Source organism: Ischnura elegans, chromosome X (assembly GCF_921293095.1).
Source record: "Ischnura elegans chromosome X, ioIscEleg1.1, whole genome shotgun sequence".
In the NCBI taxonomy this organism is placed as follows: Eukaryota; Metazoa; Arthropoda; class Insecta; order Odonata; family Coenagrionidae; genus Ischnura; species Ischnura elegans.
The window spans coordinates 2,696,739-2,713,382 of NC_060259.1; the positions used below are offsets into that span (position 1 = coordinate 2,696,739).

The window sequence follows — 16,644 nt, forward strand, 5'->3', positions numbered from 1 at the left end:
AATAAGACTCGATCTTGCCTTCAAGGGATTCAGACCACACTCGGCCTCCTTGGCGTCGACCCAGACGCCGATCAACGCACGCTTCATTGGATATAATAGCATTTTCACGCCTAAGTTACGCTTTCGAACGTTTCTCGGTCCTTTGGGGTTCAGTGGCTGAGATGGAAAGGCAGGAGAGGGTGGTGCGCGCATCGCCTCATTCCACTTCGTCCGAAAGGGGAACATTTTCTGCTCCCACAGCGACACCCGCCGCCATTTGATTTTTTTAATCTGGCATCGAAAGGGCTTGATGCTGATCGAGCGCTCCAATTTATTCCGAGTGTGCACATCGCCCTCGCGAAATTGCGATTCGCGAATCCAGAAATATTTTCCGACGTGGAGTGGTGCGCGCTCGCCTCTCCCACTCACTGAGGCATCAATCACTGGTTTGAAGTGGTGGATTTAGCCGATTAGAAACATAGTGCTCTTATGGTCAAAATGGACTTAAATCAAGTTAATCTGAGCGTTCAGGGTACGATAGCGGCTTCTTTTTGGGGAGGGTTTGGAGACTAAATTATGAGTGGCGATCCGCGGCGCTCAGGGTGTTGTGAACGCATTAGTCTGAGCAGGACCTGAAGATCACATGAACAAATTTTGCTTTGGAGACGATATTAACCATTCTATGGTATGCGCTAAATCTACATGTCATTTAGTGGAAATAATGTTCAGCATGTGTCTTTACGAAACAACTTTTTACAACGTTTCAGTGAACGGAAGTAAGGAATCCGCAAAAAATTTAACTTGAGCTGAAGGAAAAATCGATCTGAAATTGCTTTCATGAAATTGAATACGAAATCTTGAACGAACAGCTCCTTTGGCCCTCACCTATTAACGACTTTCAGCCTACAAAAGAACGCCAGAAAATATGACCGGTTGGAACATGAAGCTGTTGCCTTGAAATCTGCTATCTTCATGACGAATTAATACACCACCGATCAGTATATTTTACCTCATTATCAGCCAGTTAATACATATATCTAAAGGCTATTTAACTGTCGAGGAAAGTTGTCAACCCAATGGCAGTTTACTTCCAAATATTTGGGGTAAAGAGGCTACCACCTCTCCTTCAAAAGGCTTTAATTTTCCACGTTATTCTGGGTCAGAGTTTTGCAGAGCAAGTGCGTTTATCAACGAGCATGAAGCAATCCAGCCCTTAGCTCCACAAGTCATGCACTATGGCCCCGTCCTCAATGAATCCATAGTGATTTCTATTCGTTGTATCCTTCAACTTCAGCATCAATGAAAAAGAGACAATACGACTAGGTATCCTACTTCTAACTTCGATTAATTTCTGTGCAAATCAGTTTTTTGTTTCATTCTCTTTGTTGTAGCCCCAAAAATTTCTCTGGGCTGTTCTTGCGTTTCAATGTTATATCAGGAAGGAAGAAGTAGATAAATCAAGAGGAATAATAGCAACCGGAGTGGGGGAACGCAATAAAGAAATGCAGATACAGACACATTGCCAATAAGGGCAATTTTCTTTTCGATGCTGCTCACTGGTGCTGTGTAAGCTTTTCACCCAGTATGGAAAATGAAAAGGTCTCTCTGAGTAACTGCGCCTTATTCGTTTAAGGTCAACAGAGTTGTCTCATTTAATCGCTTTCTTGAGCAACCTAAATGAAGATTAAAAAACGCTGAATTTGAAGAGCAATATTGGGAAATGAAAGCAAAAGGATGAAATCCATTTGTGTATGCTCGAAATTAACGATTTCAGGTAAGAGATGATGATATGGCTTTGTAAGCACAGAAATCTCAGCAGTATCAGGTATCAGGTATAGAATCGTGCCCAGGACATAAACTTTGTTTCTTAAACATCACAAGGGATAGGCGTGAGCGAGACGTCAAAATTAAATTCTCTTATTATTTTTATGTTGCGTATGAAGTTGATCACCATAACCCATATATTCAACCAATTATTGAAGATATTATGAACTTTGAAGTGTCAGTACCTTGAAAAGAGGGTTAAATTTGCTTTTATTCGCGAATTTTTGCTGTCTAGGCAATAACAGGAGCAGTTTTTAAAGCTGTGTTAAATAGTATTGCCTGAAGTTCTCAGAAAAATGCTTTAAAACAGATTTTTAAAAAGATAAACTATTAATGTAATTTTTTTAAATTGATTGATAGATTTTTTTCTAAATATATCAACCACTATCTACTATGATGACGTGCAGGAAAAATCCAAAATTCTAGGTCCGGAATACTTGCTTTCTCCGACCCAGCTTTAAGCAACTAACGTCTTGCATTGGATTATTTTGAGTATAATACAGGACAAGATAAAGCAAACACGTAGGAAGAGAAATCGGAAAAGAGCAATAACCGCGGGTGGCACAAAAAAGGAATGAACGTTGAAAACTGAGCGAGGCAAGAGCAAACTGAATCCGCACGATTTTCCCGATGATTTCTTCCTCCTTGGCGACGACCACTTAGAATAGACAGGCATCGGGAAATGGAATCAGGGAGGATTTATGCGGGCACAAGGCCCGAGAAACGCAATTTACGAGGCGACAGCGATGTTTCCACGGGTTGTGCGTGGAAAGCGGAAGGAGCGGATTGGCGCGAGCACACCCGGACCACCAATCACATTGCAGAGTATTGGCGCGCGAGGGAAAATGGACCCGAGGGCACGCACACCAATGTCCCTCCGCCTTGAAAAAGAGCGACGAAATGTTTTTACTGCCGCTGTCGAAAAACAATATCTCGCCGCAAATAAACTGAATGAAACGCACCGGATTCTCAAAAGGGTAATGCAAGTCATAATGCGAGGTTAGAGAGGAAGTAATGGGGAAACGCTCTTATCTGAGCACTCTCTTTACAAAGACAGATTTAGTTCCTCCGTGCCTTAAAATTGGTTATGATAAAATATTTACGAGGGTAAAAATTTCTAAACTCATAATCGTGAGCTTGCATTCTGCCCATATCTCATACCTATCCCAGCCGTCATGTTTGAGTTGATTCCCTAAAACATTGTGAAAAAATATAAGCATCATAGTTCTGAATTTAACGGCTGCAGAATATGTTTTACATCCTCATGAACCTAGAAAGACACCTTTAGATATCAATATATCATACCAACCTTTTCTATTACCAATCTGTAAAAAAAATCTTTCGGATTGTGTTTATTCCGAAACGAAACATTGTTCTACTACTACTACTTTTGTTTGCTTCTTCAAAATATGGGTCTTGAATAGGATAAAAATATGGAAAGCAGTTACCCTGAACTTGAATTCTACGTATTGAATTTTGCATTGACGGAAATTTGCAAATAAATTATCCTCTGTCGAACTTACATACATTTACAACGTATCCACAAGGTACAAGGAATTCAATAACTCGAAAAATCGACACAACCATTTTTTAAATGCCTACTCGGTTAAAAAAAAATTACACTTATGAGATAAAAATCTCTGCAAGAAGGTGATAAATAATTTAATTTAATTTGAAATGTATTTAACCCTGATTATGACGAAAAATTCTTTATCGTGCATAAAGAAATTAATTGAGCAAAAGCCGCTCTATTTAAATTCCGGAGAAATATTTCACTTCCAAACGAATACTTCTGGGAGCTCAAATATGGCCCCGTCAATGTGAGCTCATGAGCTCAAAACTACCCAGGTGATCTGCGAAAATCCCAGGTATAAAGTAATTTTGATAAAATCAGGCATTCCGTAACATTCATTTTTCTTCGGTCCATTTTTGAAATCGACTTAAAGTACGCCTCATTTTCGAAACATTTGCTTGAATTTTCTTTAATGCAGAACTCCAACTTTCCTTACGGAATTCATTATCTGTTAAAAGTATCAATGATTTCTTTGTGTTACGCACAACTTCTAGCTGAATACAATAAATATTTAACATCTGAATAATTGCAGGTCAAGATAAATTTTTAAACCAGAAAGCAACGCTGAACCCGAAATTTGAAATGGTATTCAGTAATATTTGGCAAAACCAGTTATTTAGTCATATGAATGCAAAGTATTTTTCCTGTTAGAATGCACTAACTGTGTGAAACTCTCTGCCATTAAAGCTTCTTCGATTGCTAAGTGACGATATTTATTTTTATTGACCGATAATTTTTCGTGGAGGGAGCGTGCTGCCGTACCAATGAAAAGCCCTGACTGCACGTTCTCGAGCACACCAATAGCAACTGTTTTTCGCCGAATTGCATAGGCTATGCGCCTCACGTTAATGATTTTATGTTGGCTCTTTAGCACAGTCCACATTTACAGGCAATTCGTTTTCTGTCTAAAAAGAGAAATTTTCCCAGCTAAGGCAACAAAAAACGAGTATTTTACCCCATGAAAATGAATACGCCTTGCTTTAAATAAAGCAAGTTTCAACATTCTCCTGAATCTCAGGTTTGGAAACCATACCACGGTATTTTTGCGCTCCTACAATTCTTCAACTTGCGAAGCAGAAAAACGAGTGATATAAACCATGATGAGTCATGATAACTTAAACTTTCTATGAAAATACGTCTCCAGGGCCCCGATTCTGGTTCTTTCTGGCTATAGCCAACGCGATTTCTCGATAAGATTGGCGAACGGTGACTGAATTCGTATTCTCATGTTCATTCGCTAGCTATTTCGCTAGAAAAGCTTCGCTTCGTCCCTCAGGCGACGAAAAAGTCATTCTCGTTCTGTCTTGCGAGCATAAAGGGAATGTAAAACAAATTAGCGTCGTTAAGAGCGAATTTGGCTAACGACAACTGTGACGTCACTCTCGCGACTTGGCGAAAGAATGGATGAGAGAGCGGCTCGTGATTTAATTTCAGCTCTACACCATTATTACGTTATATTTTTGATCCCAATGAGATGAATTGTTATTCAAATGCTTGGGATACAACCTGTGTGTTGTTTTACTCGTCTTGTCGTGCTACATAATTCAATCGATGGGATTAAAAGTGAGTTTGCATTTGAATGAACTGCGAAGGTTTTGTCTGGCAAGCGTATTGTGTTACCGTGGGAGTGCTGTTATTCTGAGCATATAAATGTGTTGGATTGCCTGAGAAAACTTGTTGTTTCGGTTCTTATGCTCGTGAATGCTTCATCGGAAAGAATAAGAAAAAGACTGGCTTCGTCATTGCCTACGTCACAGTATTCTCATATATGAGCATGTCCTCTAGTAAATGAAGTAGTGGTGTAGTGGATAGCACGGCTATCTCCCATACTCATTGTTATGAAGTCGATTCCTGCCAAAGTGACTTTTTCTCTCCACCACAAGAAAAAGGTTTGCATACTATGGTTTTCATCTTCTGTGGCAAGTCAATCGAAGTTGTCAATATAATTTATATGCACAGGAAAATCTATCATCAGTTGTTAAGCTCTTACAAAGACTCACTTAATTTCATATTAGGCTCACCATTTATGTCCAGCAGAGCTCTAGGCAGCATAGGATGTGTAGCACGCTGTTATGCCTCCTTTAATTTTCACCCAACACCAGCAAATTATGTTTATATGAGAATATTTGACTGTATTCCTGTTACTATTCGTCCCTTAAATCTTGTCCTTGCCTTACATGAGTTCCTTAGCGTACGAAAAGTGTAACGCCATTCCTAAAAATCTGCGCAACTGTTGTATATTTCGCGGGACGGGATAATTTACCACCGGACCCACCTTTTCCGGATCAACGGACAAACCATGTTCATTGATGATGAAGCCTAAATATCTAATTTGTGGGCAGCACCATTCGCATTTGTCCCTATTTATCTGCAATCCCGCGCTCCTCAATTTCTGAAAAACTTCGCTTAACAACCTAAGGTGATGTTCGAAAGTTTCCGTGACTAATATTATGTCATCTAAATATGCAAAACAATGGGGTTCCATCTCCGGACCTATTAGTCTGTCTAATAATCTTTGAAAGGTTGCCGGTGCACCCGTAAGACCAAAAGGCATCCGTTTAAATTGGAACGACCCTCTTCCCGGAACGATAAACGCTGTAATCTCTTTACTTGCCTCATCCAAGGGAATTTGAAAGTAAGCCTGATGCAAATCAATTTTCGTGAGATATTTCGCGCTTCACAATTTATCTAGAATAGCTGACATATAAGGTAAGGGATAGGCATCTTTTTTGAAACCGCATTCACTTTTCTAAAATCAAGGCAAAAACGATACTTCCCGTCTCCCTTGCGTACTACTACTACGGGACTAGACCAAGAACTTTGCGAAGGTTCAATAATGTCTTCCCTCAACAATCGGTCAACCTCCTGATTTATCACTTCCTGTATTCGGGGATTAACGGGATAATACCTTTGCTTTATCGGAATATTAGTGCCAACATCAATATGATGTGATACCAAATAAGTGCAACCCGAAATTGGATCAAACGACTTGAATTCCTTATCCAAAAATTGTTTTAACATTTCCTTTTCCCATTCATTCAATGCAAATACCCCCTGAATTCGCTCCGTCATTTTACTCTCCCTTCCAAAGGTATAACGCACGCCAGGATCAGAACTAAAACTCCACGCGTTATCTCTCGTATCTATCAGAAGAGCGAATCGCGTAAGAAAATCCTTGCCAACTATGCACGGCACCGATAAACATGGCAAAATATAGACTTTCATCACCTTCGTCTTTCCTTTTAAATTAATAGCCAAGTCCACTGACCCTAGAACACGCGCTGTAGTGCCATTCGCTACTGTTACCTTCGTATCATGCACCAAGTTGATTGATAACCCCAATTTTTTCACTAGGCTCAAACCTCCAAGACCCAAATACGTTTATCCGGAACCCGTATCTACCAAGGCCCTTAACCTATTGGATCCAATAACTAAATCCAGATACCATCTACCATCACTCGAAACAGACGAATTGGACAATTGACGAGCCTTGCGAAAGTCGGTATTAATTTTTTTTTTCTTTGTGATGACGCGAAGGGACACCACGGGTTGGAGCTCCTAATTCCCTTCCTATCGAAACTCCTTTCCCGTTTCCCGACTGACAATCTCTGCAAGAAGCTTTCATTACGTCGCGACGACCACAACCAAAACAGAAACGATTGAGAGGTAAAGAACACCGAGAAAATCTATGACCAACTCGACCGCAGTTCCAACATAGCAGCCGGTTAGACTCTAATGTGGCCGAAGACGTCGAGCCTCCTAACCCCTCCGTGGAGTTAGCCCTCACTAGCGATCGCTGCCTGGTCAAATCCTGATTCACGGCCGGACTTGCCCTATTCAAAGCGACTGTCTCAATAGCATGGTTATCATGCTTACTCTGAAAGGTTTTCTCGACCTCTCGCACCGACGAAGCACTTTTCCTCAGAGTGGGAGGTTTATAAGCGGCCTCCGGAACCACAGACTGAGAAGCATTCGGTGGAGAACGAAAAGTGATTTTCAACTTCTGAATGTATTCATATTCCTTCCCCAAACAAGATAGCTCCTCTAGTGTATTGAAGTCACCCCGCCTTATGAATAGCTTATACTCGGGTTTCATATTACGATACGCCCACCTCAACTGCTCCGCCTCGCTGGGCGTGTGCTCCAACCTATTTAACAGTGTACAAAGCCCTGTCAAATAATCTGCTAACGCTTCACTTGGCCCCTGAGTCCTTTCCCTTATCTCGCGTTCTAACTGCTCTTGGAAATCATAATCGGTAAACCGATCTTTCAACGCGAACTCAAATTTGGACCAGGAAGTGAATTTGGATCTATTCAAACAAAACCAATAAAGAGCCGTATCTCTCAAAAGTTCTGGCAAACCCCTCAATAACTGATCCTGCGATACTCCATAACCTTCCCGCAATTCTTGCACTCTGATTAGAAAGTTTCCAACGCTATCCCCTTTTACCCCAGAAAACTTCACATTCCAACGCCTAACAATATCCATAACGTGTCGGTTCTGACTCACGATTTCATTTGAGGGACTATTTGCTCCATACGACCTTACTTCACCCTCAGTCTCACCCAACTAAATCTTATTACTCTTATTACTGGCCCGGGTTGGTGTTGGATGTTGCTCGTTATGTCCGTAGGTGTGACATATGTCAAAGATGCAAGGTGGAACAACGAAGACCCGCGGGTAAGATGGGAAACAGAGAGGTTCAGGAACCTTGGCTAGTGGTAGCTACAGATATTATGGGGCCTTTAGTTCGTTCGTCTAAGGGAAATCAGTGTATTATCGTTTTTCAGGATTTATTTACTATGTGGGTGGAGTTAAGGGCAGTTAGGCATGCTACGGCTGAAACAGTCAAGGCTGCGTTTCGAGAGTTAGTGATTTTGCGTTGGGGAGCACCCAAATTTTTAGTTTCGGACAATGGTCCGCAATATGTTAATCGTATTATGTCGCAGCTGGCGGAAGATCATGGCATTTCATTATCATTTACTCCCCCATATCACCCGCAAGCCAACCCCGTTGAGCGGGTTAATAGAGTTTTAAAAACGATGATATCGTCTTTTGTTAAAGAAAATCACAAGAAGTGGGATATACATTTGAATGATTTTTGTTATGCAATGAATTCGGCGGTTCATTCTTCCACAGGATATTCCCCCGCATTATTAAATTTTGGGCGAGAATTGCACATTTGCAGGTCACATTTACAAGGGAAGTATTTTTGGCACTTAAGCTGCTCATAGAGAAGAGAATGGAGAAAAACAAATTAATTTTCATAACATTTGTCGATTTAGAGAAGGCGTTTGATAACGTCGAATGGAATTCAATGCTTAGAATTCTGAAAGAAATCGGCGTACTCTACAATGATCGTATAATTGTTCATAGTTTGTCAAAAAATCAAGTAGCTGTAATCAAATGTGGACCCAACGGTGCAGAAGCAAGAATAATAAAAGGGGTGAGACCAGGGTGTGCGCTTTCCCCCTTAATTTTTAATGTTAACGTAGAAAAGGCCATCAATGAAATCAAGGAGAAAGCTTCGGGTGTCAATATCCACGGAGAAAAAATTAGCATGCTGCGATTTGCTGACGACATGACAGTCATAGCCGAGACAGAGATGGATTTACAGAAGACGTTGACAAAGATGGAGAGGACAATGGCCAGATATCAGCTGAAAATTAACAAAAACAAGACTAAGATATTAGTTTGCAGAGATTATTACGGAGAAAAAATTAGTGTAAACTTCGAGGAATCAAGCGAGATGGAGTGGAATTGTTTCATAATGAAATATGATTTGAAATTTTCCACAAAAATAAATTTAATCCGAACCGAGTTTCGATGTTACTACATCATTTTTAAGGTCTTGAAAATGGTGTAGTAACATCGAAACTCGGGTTGGATTAAATTTATTTTTGTGGAAATTTTCAAATCATCTTTCATTATTAAAAAATTAGTATGCTGTGATTTGCTGACGACATAGCAGCCATAGCCGAGTCAGAGAAGGACTTTAAGAAGACCTTGACAAATATGGACAAGACAATAGCCTATTATCAGCTGAAAATCAACAAAAAGAAGAATTTTATTAGTTTGCAGCAAAAGAGATGAGGCTAAGACGAGCATTAACCAGGAAAGCATAAGCTTGAAGAGGTGAACGATTTTTCTTACCTGGGAAGCCGAATTACTAACGATGGACGAAGCAAGAAAGAAATACTCAGCATAAATGCGAAGGCGAATTGGGCTTGCTACAAAAAGATGAATCTTCTTACAGCTGAAAATACCAGCATAGAAGTAAGGAAACCATTCATCAGATGCTACATATGGAGTAAGTTTCTGCATGGAAGCGAGGCTTGGACGTTGACAGCAGCAGAGAAGTCAAGAGTGGAAGCTTTCGAAATGTGGTGCTATGGAAAAATGATGAAGATAATAATGGATTGACTGTGTAAGTAACGAGGAAGTGCTAAGAAGAGTGAGAGAAAAGAGAAGCCTCCTAAAAACATTAAGCAGAAGAAGGGACAACTTAGTTGGCCACATTTTGAGGCACGATGACTTGATGAAGACTATCATTGAAGGACAAGTGGAAGGGAAAAAGGGCAAGGGACGGCCCCGAATGAGTTACATAGGACAGGTTATAGAGGATGTAAAAGAGAACAAATATGTAGCTAAGAAAAGGTTAGCGGACAGGAGAGAGAAATGGAGAGCTGCGTCAAACCAATCCTAGCATTGTTCACAAATGATGATGAAATTTAATTTTGATAATTTAAAATGCAAATGCTCCTATCCCTTGTCTTTCAAACCCTCACCTTGGCATAACACCCGAAGAATGGTATCATCCCAATTCGAAGCCCAAGTATGACAGACTTTCTCCTCACCACTTCGTCCCATTCCACCCCAGCCGAAGAGGAATCATTTGTGACTACGTAGGTTTCCGCGGTGTTCAGGTTCCAATTTCTCCATGTTTCCGGTGCAACCGTTGCACCGGAAACACGGAGAAATAGAACCTGAACACCGCGGAAACCTACGAAGTCACATTGTAAGCCTCTACGGGGAGGATGTGGACAGGCTGATCAGAAGATTTGAGAAATTGAGGGGGAAGAAAGGAAGGCTTCTGTCTTCCTTAGCCTTTCTTCTTCGCTGCCGGGACACGGACACGATTCCTGTTTGTGTGGAAATAAGTCATCATCTGAAAACGAGTTCTGCCAAAAGGATCTTGCTTCGAGCCAGCAAGGCCCTGCTTAGGGAACGCGTGCATCATACTCGCCTCTCACTCCACCGCTGCTCCGAAGAACTATACAAGATTCACTTACAGTGGAGAAGCTCATTGAATGCAACCGATTGGGACAAGATTGAGAAGATAACTTATTTCACATCTCAAAACGTGGAAATAACTGCCCGGAAGACGCAGATAAAGAAGTTCGACAAGTTACACAACATGCAACACCCTTCAGATCAACATCTACGGGATCGATCTGTGGTTAACCTGACCGAGAGAGTACTAGACGACGCTACCACCTCAGTGATATCTAAAGGACACAACTTCGCCATAGCTCCCAAGAATTTACCTATGGAGAGGATCATAACGGAGGTTGAGTCTGCCATTAGGAAGCTCCCAAAAGATGACGCCGCTGAAATAAGAGAGGATGTCTCTCATATTCTCCGCACTGCTAGACCCCCTAAGCAAAACTTATCCGCTGCAGAGAGGGAAGCTCTGTCAAAATTCAAGAGCGATGAGTCTCATCATACTGAGAACGGATAAAGGCAACGCAAACGTTCTCATGACCAGAAAGGACTACAACGAAAAAATCTCCCAACTTCTGGATGATCCTGCATATCAGCAGCTGAAATCGAACCCTACCACCAGGATAGAGCGACAATTGAAGGAACTCATCAAGAGGTCATCCATCCCTCAGGAGACGCAGCGGAACCTCATACCACGTGCCGCAAAACCACCAAGATTATATGGTTTATGGACGATCCACAAGGAAGGAGTTCCACTGCGACATATAGTGAGTCAAATCGGTGCCCCCACTTACCTCTTATCAAAGTATCTCTCTCAATCATTGCAACAGTTTGTGGGAAAGACTGAGTCCCTTGTGAAGAATTCTGTCCATTTCATTGAAATCCTAAACAGCATCACCATTACTAAGAACGACCTCTTAGTCAGTTTTGACGTCGTTTCGCTGTTCACCCGTGTCCCCGTTAAAGACTCAGTAGATATCATCAAAGAACTCACAAAAGTTGGAGTGCCTAAAGATTTCCCGTCATTAGTGCAATACTGTCTTGAGAATTCGTATTTTCTGTGGAACAAATTACTACGAGCAGACAAAAGGCGCAGCAATGAGTTCGCCTTTGTCACCAGTGATAGCGAACCTGTATATGGAGCAATTTGAGAGAAAGGCACTGGCCTCTGCGAAGCACAAACCATCCCTTTGGATTCGATATGTGGATGATACCTTTATCATCTGGCCCCACGGCAAGGAAAATCTACAGGAATTCCTACTGCACCTGAATTCCCAACACAAGGATATACAATTCACCATGGAGTTAGAGAAAGACGGCCAGCTACCTTTTTTGGACGTCTTGGTAAAGAAAAGGAGTGATGGTCACCTCGGGCACTCTGTATATCGGAAAGCCACGCATACGGACCGGTATCTAGACTATACCTCGCACCACCATCCCCTGCAAAAGGCATCCTTGATAAATGCACTTTTTCACCGGGCCCGCCGCGTTTCGGATGCTGAGTCGCTGGCAGAAGAAGAGACACATCTAATTGCAGCATTGAAAAAGAATGGCTACCCGGATTCGGCCCTGAAAAGGACCATTAAAAGAAAACCACTTTCAAGTGAAAAAACGGAAGACGAAAGAGCTTGGGCCGTCATTCCCTACGTCGCAGGGACCACCGAAAGGATTGCCAGGGCCCTGAAAAAGCACGGCGTCACCACCAGGTTTAACTGTACGACAAAAATTGGTGACTTGCTGCCCACAGCCAAAGACAGACTACCGCACGACCTTCATGAAGGTGTTTACAAGGTCCCTTGCTCGTGTGGAAAAGCGTACATCGGTGAGACTTGCCGTTCACTCAAGATACGGATGCAAGAGCACCGAAGGGCAACGAAAAACACGCAATTCCAGCTGTCTGCCATATCGGAGCACGCCTGGACCCCGGGACATGACATTAAGTTTGACGACGCCAAGATAATAGTGAAAGAAGGCAGATATTTTCCCAGACTCATCCGCGAATCCATTGAGATAGCCCAGACGGACAATTTTAACAGAGACGACGGCTACCATCTGGATGCCCATTGGAGGAGGCTCATAAGGCGGACCAATAAGAGAGCGGCAGCCACAACTGGCGGGACTGACCCCCTATATAAGGAGGACAAAAATCGTGGACCGGCATCATATTCGACCTGAAGACGCTGGCAGCAGTGCCAGCGAAACTGTTGTCATCACCAACAAACCGATGCGGTTGCACCGGAAACATGGAGAAAAAGAGGAATCATTTGTTTCCAGACAGTGATTTCTTCGTCAAATGCTTCCACCCCGTTTCCACTTCGCTCCGCTTGACGAGCACAGCTGTGCCACTGGGTATGGTCCACGCAGCTGCACCCAAAGCAGGGAGGACTCAGAGGCAAGTATTACTTGAAAACACAACCAAGTTTAAAATCAGTTTGCCACCTCTCCGCCTGAGTAATATAATGCAACCATACGTAGCACGCTTCAATGAGAATTTTCAAACGTGCAAATTTACATCTGTACGCATACTTCATCTTCTATATCACCCTCCAATACCAATACATAGTTTTCCGAATTTCCGTAGCGGATATGACGACCTTCCACAGCTATTTTTAGAGCCATTCCAAAAATGCAGGAATTCAAAGTTACTAAATGCTATGTAAACGCGTGCATTCATGATAATTAATTCGTATTGAAGAAGTGAATAAGCGTTAAAGGATAATGAAATTTATGCGACGGTATACTGAAACAGTTTCTTCTTTCAAATAGCAGCACGAAGAAGTGAAAAAAGCAGCCTGATATCTCAACAGTGAGCTAAGAGCATCGACAAAGATGAATTATTCACTGACATCCAACCGTTTTCGGCACTCGATGCCTACCAAAGGCTTAAAATTCCTTGACGTTGACTGTCGTCTTCAGAGTTCTTCGTATCTTTCTTCAATTGCATTTCTGCGGTCCACACCGAAGCCTGCGGGATGTGCATGCGGTAACATTCGACATTCAATTGACATGTGTTTCAGATTAGCACGGCTGTTTTTGAATGAGTCCTTGCGGATGCAATGAACATTTTCTAATAAAACGTTAATTGGGCAGTTAACATTTGGTTAGTATCGTAGTTTTCCAATAAACAATCATCATATTTATCAAGAAAGAACTACTGATTGTTAGTGAAGCGTTTCAACCAAAGTGGTTTCAACCAAAATATTTTACACTTTATTCAAAAGAAGTCGATCACAATTTTTGAGATGATTTAGATGATTTTAGAGATATTAGCATATTAACCAGCCATAAATAATATTAGTGTTATCTCTGATGCATTGGTATTTGAAGTGAAAAAGAGGTGGCACATGGCGTAAGCCGTGAATGACAGAATATGAGTGTTTACGTTCAACAGATTCAGGCTTCAATTGGTGGAAGTTAGACATATTTAAGTAAATGAAAGGTCGTAGCACTTTTCCACAAGAATTTTTAATTCGTACAACGCGTTTCAGCTCACTGAGCCATCATCTGGTACAAGACGCTTGAACACATGTGAAGATCCCTTTGATACCCTTGAGAGAGGAGAGTATTGGAGAAGGAGAGGATTTGACATCTTTGAGGATGGGGGGGGGGTGGGAGCGGGTGTACAGAGTATAGACAATGGGGAAAGATACAACTACGGGATGTGGAGAACCCACGTTGGAGGGAGGGTTCTGGTCATAACTGTAAAATGACGACACGTGCGGAAGACCATAGCAAAACAGGACGAGGGGGTGTTGAGAAGAGTGAAAAAATGGGGGGCTTAGGGTAAAAAGAGGCCGCGTGTCTTTTGAAAGTGAGAGGAGTAAGTAGCGACGCAGGAAAAAAGGCGGGGTGAGGAGTCCCTTTGGGTTAGCTGAGAAGGAGTGAAAGTTAGCGGGGGTTCAAGGGAGGAAATTGCCAGCAATAGAAAATGGTCAAATGCGTAGAGAGGATGGGCGGACGGGAAACACCCCGTGGATGTTGGGGCACTTAAGGCGTGGGTGAGAAAAACAAATGGTGAAATTCTTTCCTCACCCACGCCTTAAGTGCCCCAACATCCACGGGGTGTTTCCCGTCCGCCCATCCTCTCTACGCATTTGACCATTTTCTATTGCTGGCAATTTCCTCCCTTGAACCCCCGCTAACTTTCACTCCTTCTCAGCTAACCCAAAGGGACTCCTCACCCCGCCTTTTTTCCTGCGTCGCTACTTACTCCTCTCACTTTCAAAAGACACGCGGCCTCTTTTTACCCTAAGCCCCCCATTTTTTTCACTCTTCTCAACACCCCCTCCTCCTGTTTTGCTATGGTCTTCCGCACGTGTCGTCATTTTACAGTTATGACCAGAACCCTCCCTCCAACGTGGGTTCTCCACATCCCGTAGTTGTATCTTTCCCCATTGTCTATACTCTGTACACCCGCTCCCACCCCCCCCCATCCTCAAAGATGTCAAATCCTCTCCTTCTCCAATACTCTCCTCTCTCAAGGGTATAAAAGGGATCTTCACATGTGTTCAAGCGTCTTGTACCAGATGATGGCTCAGTGAGCTGAAACGCGTTGTACGAATTAAAAATTCTTGTGGAAAAGTGCTACGACCTTTCATTTACTTAAATGAGTGTTTACCCCTATCAAAATCTGACGTAAGAATGCTGTAACAAGCAACGAAACATTTTATTGATTTCCGCTAATAATTTCCCAATACTCCGCCTTAAATAATACTAATGCTTTCCGACTACGTAACCGCTTTAAATGAATTTTAATTGCCATTTAAGATGAGGCGCGACAAGACAAATTTTAAACTGTAGTGGAATACGTCATGAGAAGAAAACTTCTGGCGCTTCGTGTGGACCGTCTAAATGAAAGTAGTGCAGTGTAATGGAGGATGGAGTCCACCGATGAAGATTTTTGAATCAGCGAGTACGCTGTGACTGCGCTGGCCCACGTCCAGCGAGTGCACTCCCAAATCCTCGCCTTCAAACGAGCATTGTCCGTCGCGCTCCGCTGACTTAGTGGCACAACTATAGGGACTCACTCACGAGCAACGGCTCAAGGTTTTCTTATCCGAGCGGAGAGCGAACGCGATGCTGTCCGTGGTGAATGCGACAAAGGAGCGACGCCTTCCACCTGGCCCGCCTTCGCCTCCCTCTCGGGAGTGGGGGGGGGGACTCGACTGGCCGCCCCCGAGTGACAAAGGAATGAGAGCCTTTCAAGACTTCATGGCGACTCCCACCGCATGAAGACGAGCTACACGTCAGCAGGCACCTGCCTTCAGCCAATGCGCGTAGGACGCGGGGAGTGCGCCCATACAACGGAACGAAGGTTGACGAACTTCACTGGGGCGTTCATTATTAAAATAAAAATTATAATGCCTACACTACGAATGAAGTTATAGCTAATGCGCCAAATAGATGCTACGGACGAGATGGATAAATTCAATGTTAGACGAATCATGCTTTCACCCTTCGAAAATGACGAACTATAGATTGAAAAACTCATTACTGACAGAGTACTGGATTCTCTATTCCATTTTTTTACAATTATTAACCTAATTGCTTTTTTTATTTCCCATGACATTGCAAATATTTAAATTGGTTATTCAAGGCAACCATCGTCCTTACATCGAAGTGGAGAGTGACTCTGGAATAAAATAAAATATTCCAATATAACGAAACATATTATTATCAATTACTCTTTGGCATATGCGAGTTTCATTCACGTCCTTTGAAATTGCCCTTCTATTTTTACCAAGTGAACTTTGTTTCCAGGTAATACACTGGAATTATTTTAATTATTAATTTATTTCAAAAATTACACAACTACATCATGGTTACTAAAATTCTATGAGTCCAATAGGGATAAATGGGAAATCGTATGCAATGCCCATCATTAAGTAAAGCTAAATATTAGAATTTGAAAATATATTTTAGTAGTTAACTTCAATTTATCTATTTTCCAAGCGAATAATTGACAGCCATTCTATCCATTGACCCAATTTAGTGAAATGAAATGATTAAATTGTTCATAATTACCTAACCTCATAATTATAAC

At 42.1% G+C, this 16,644-nt stretch overlaps 1 protein-coding gene across 1 annotated transcript; it reads left to right on the forward strand.

The window, feature by feature from the left end:
• The first annotated feature begins 10,317 nt into the window (after window positions 1-10,317).
• Window positions 10,318-11,118, forward strand: LOC124170543. The gene has a single exon (XM_046549338.1). It carries the CDS (start codon window positions 10,318-10,320, stop codon window positions 11,116-11,118), a length of 801 nt encoding a protein of 266 aa, XP_046405294.1.
• The last annotated feature ends 5,526 nt before the right edge of the window (window positions 11,119-16,644 follow it).

Excerpts from the sequence above, each read along its gene's own strand:
- LOC124170543 (XM_046549338.1), top strand. The coding sequence starts at position 10,318 with ATGTTTCCGGTGCAACCGTTGCACCGGAAACACGGAGAAATAGAACCT.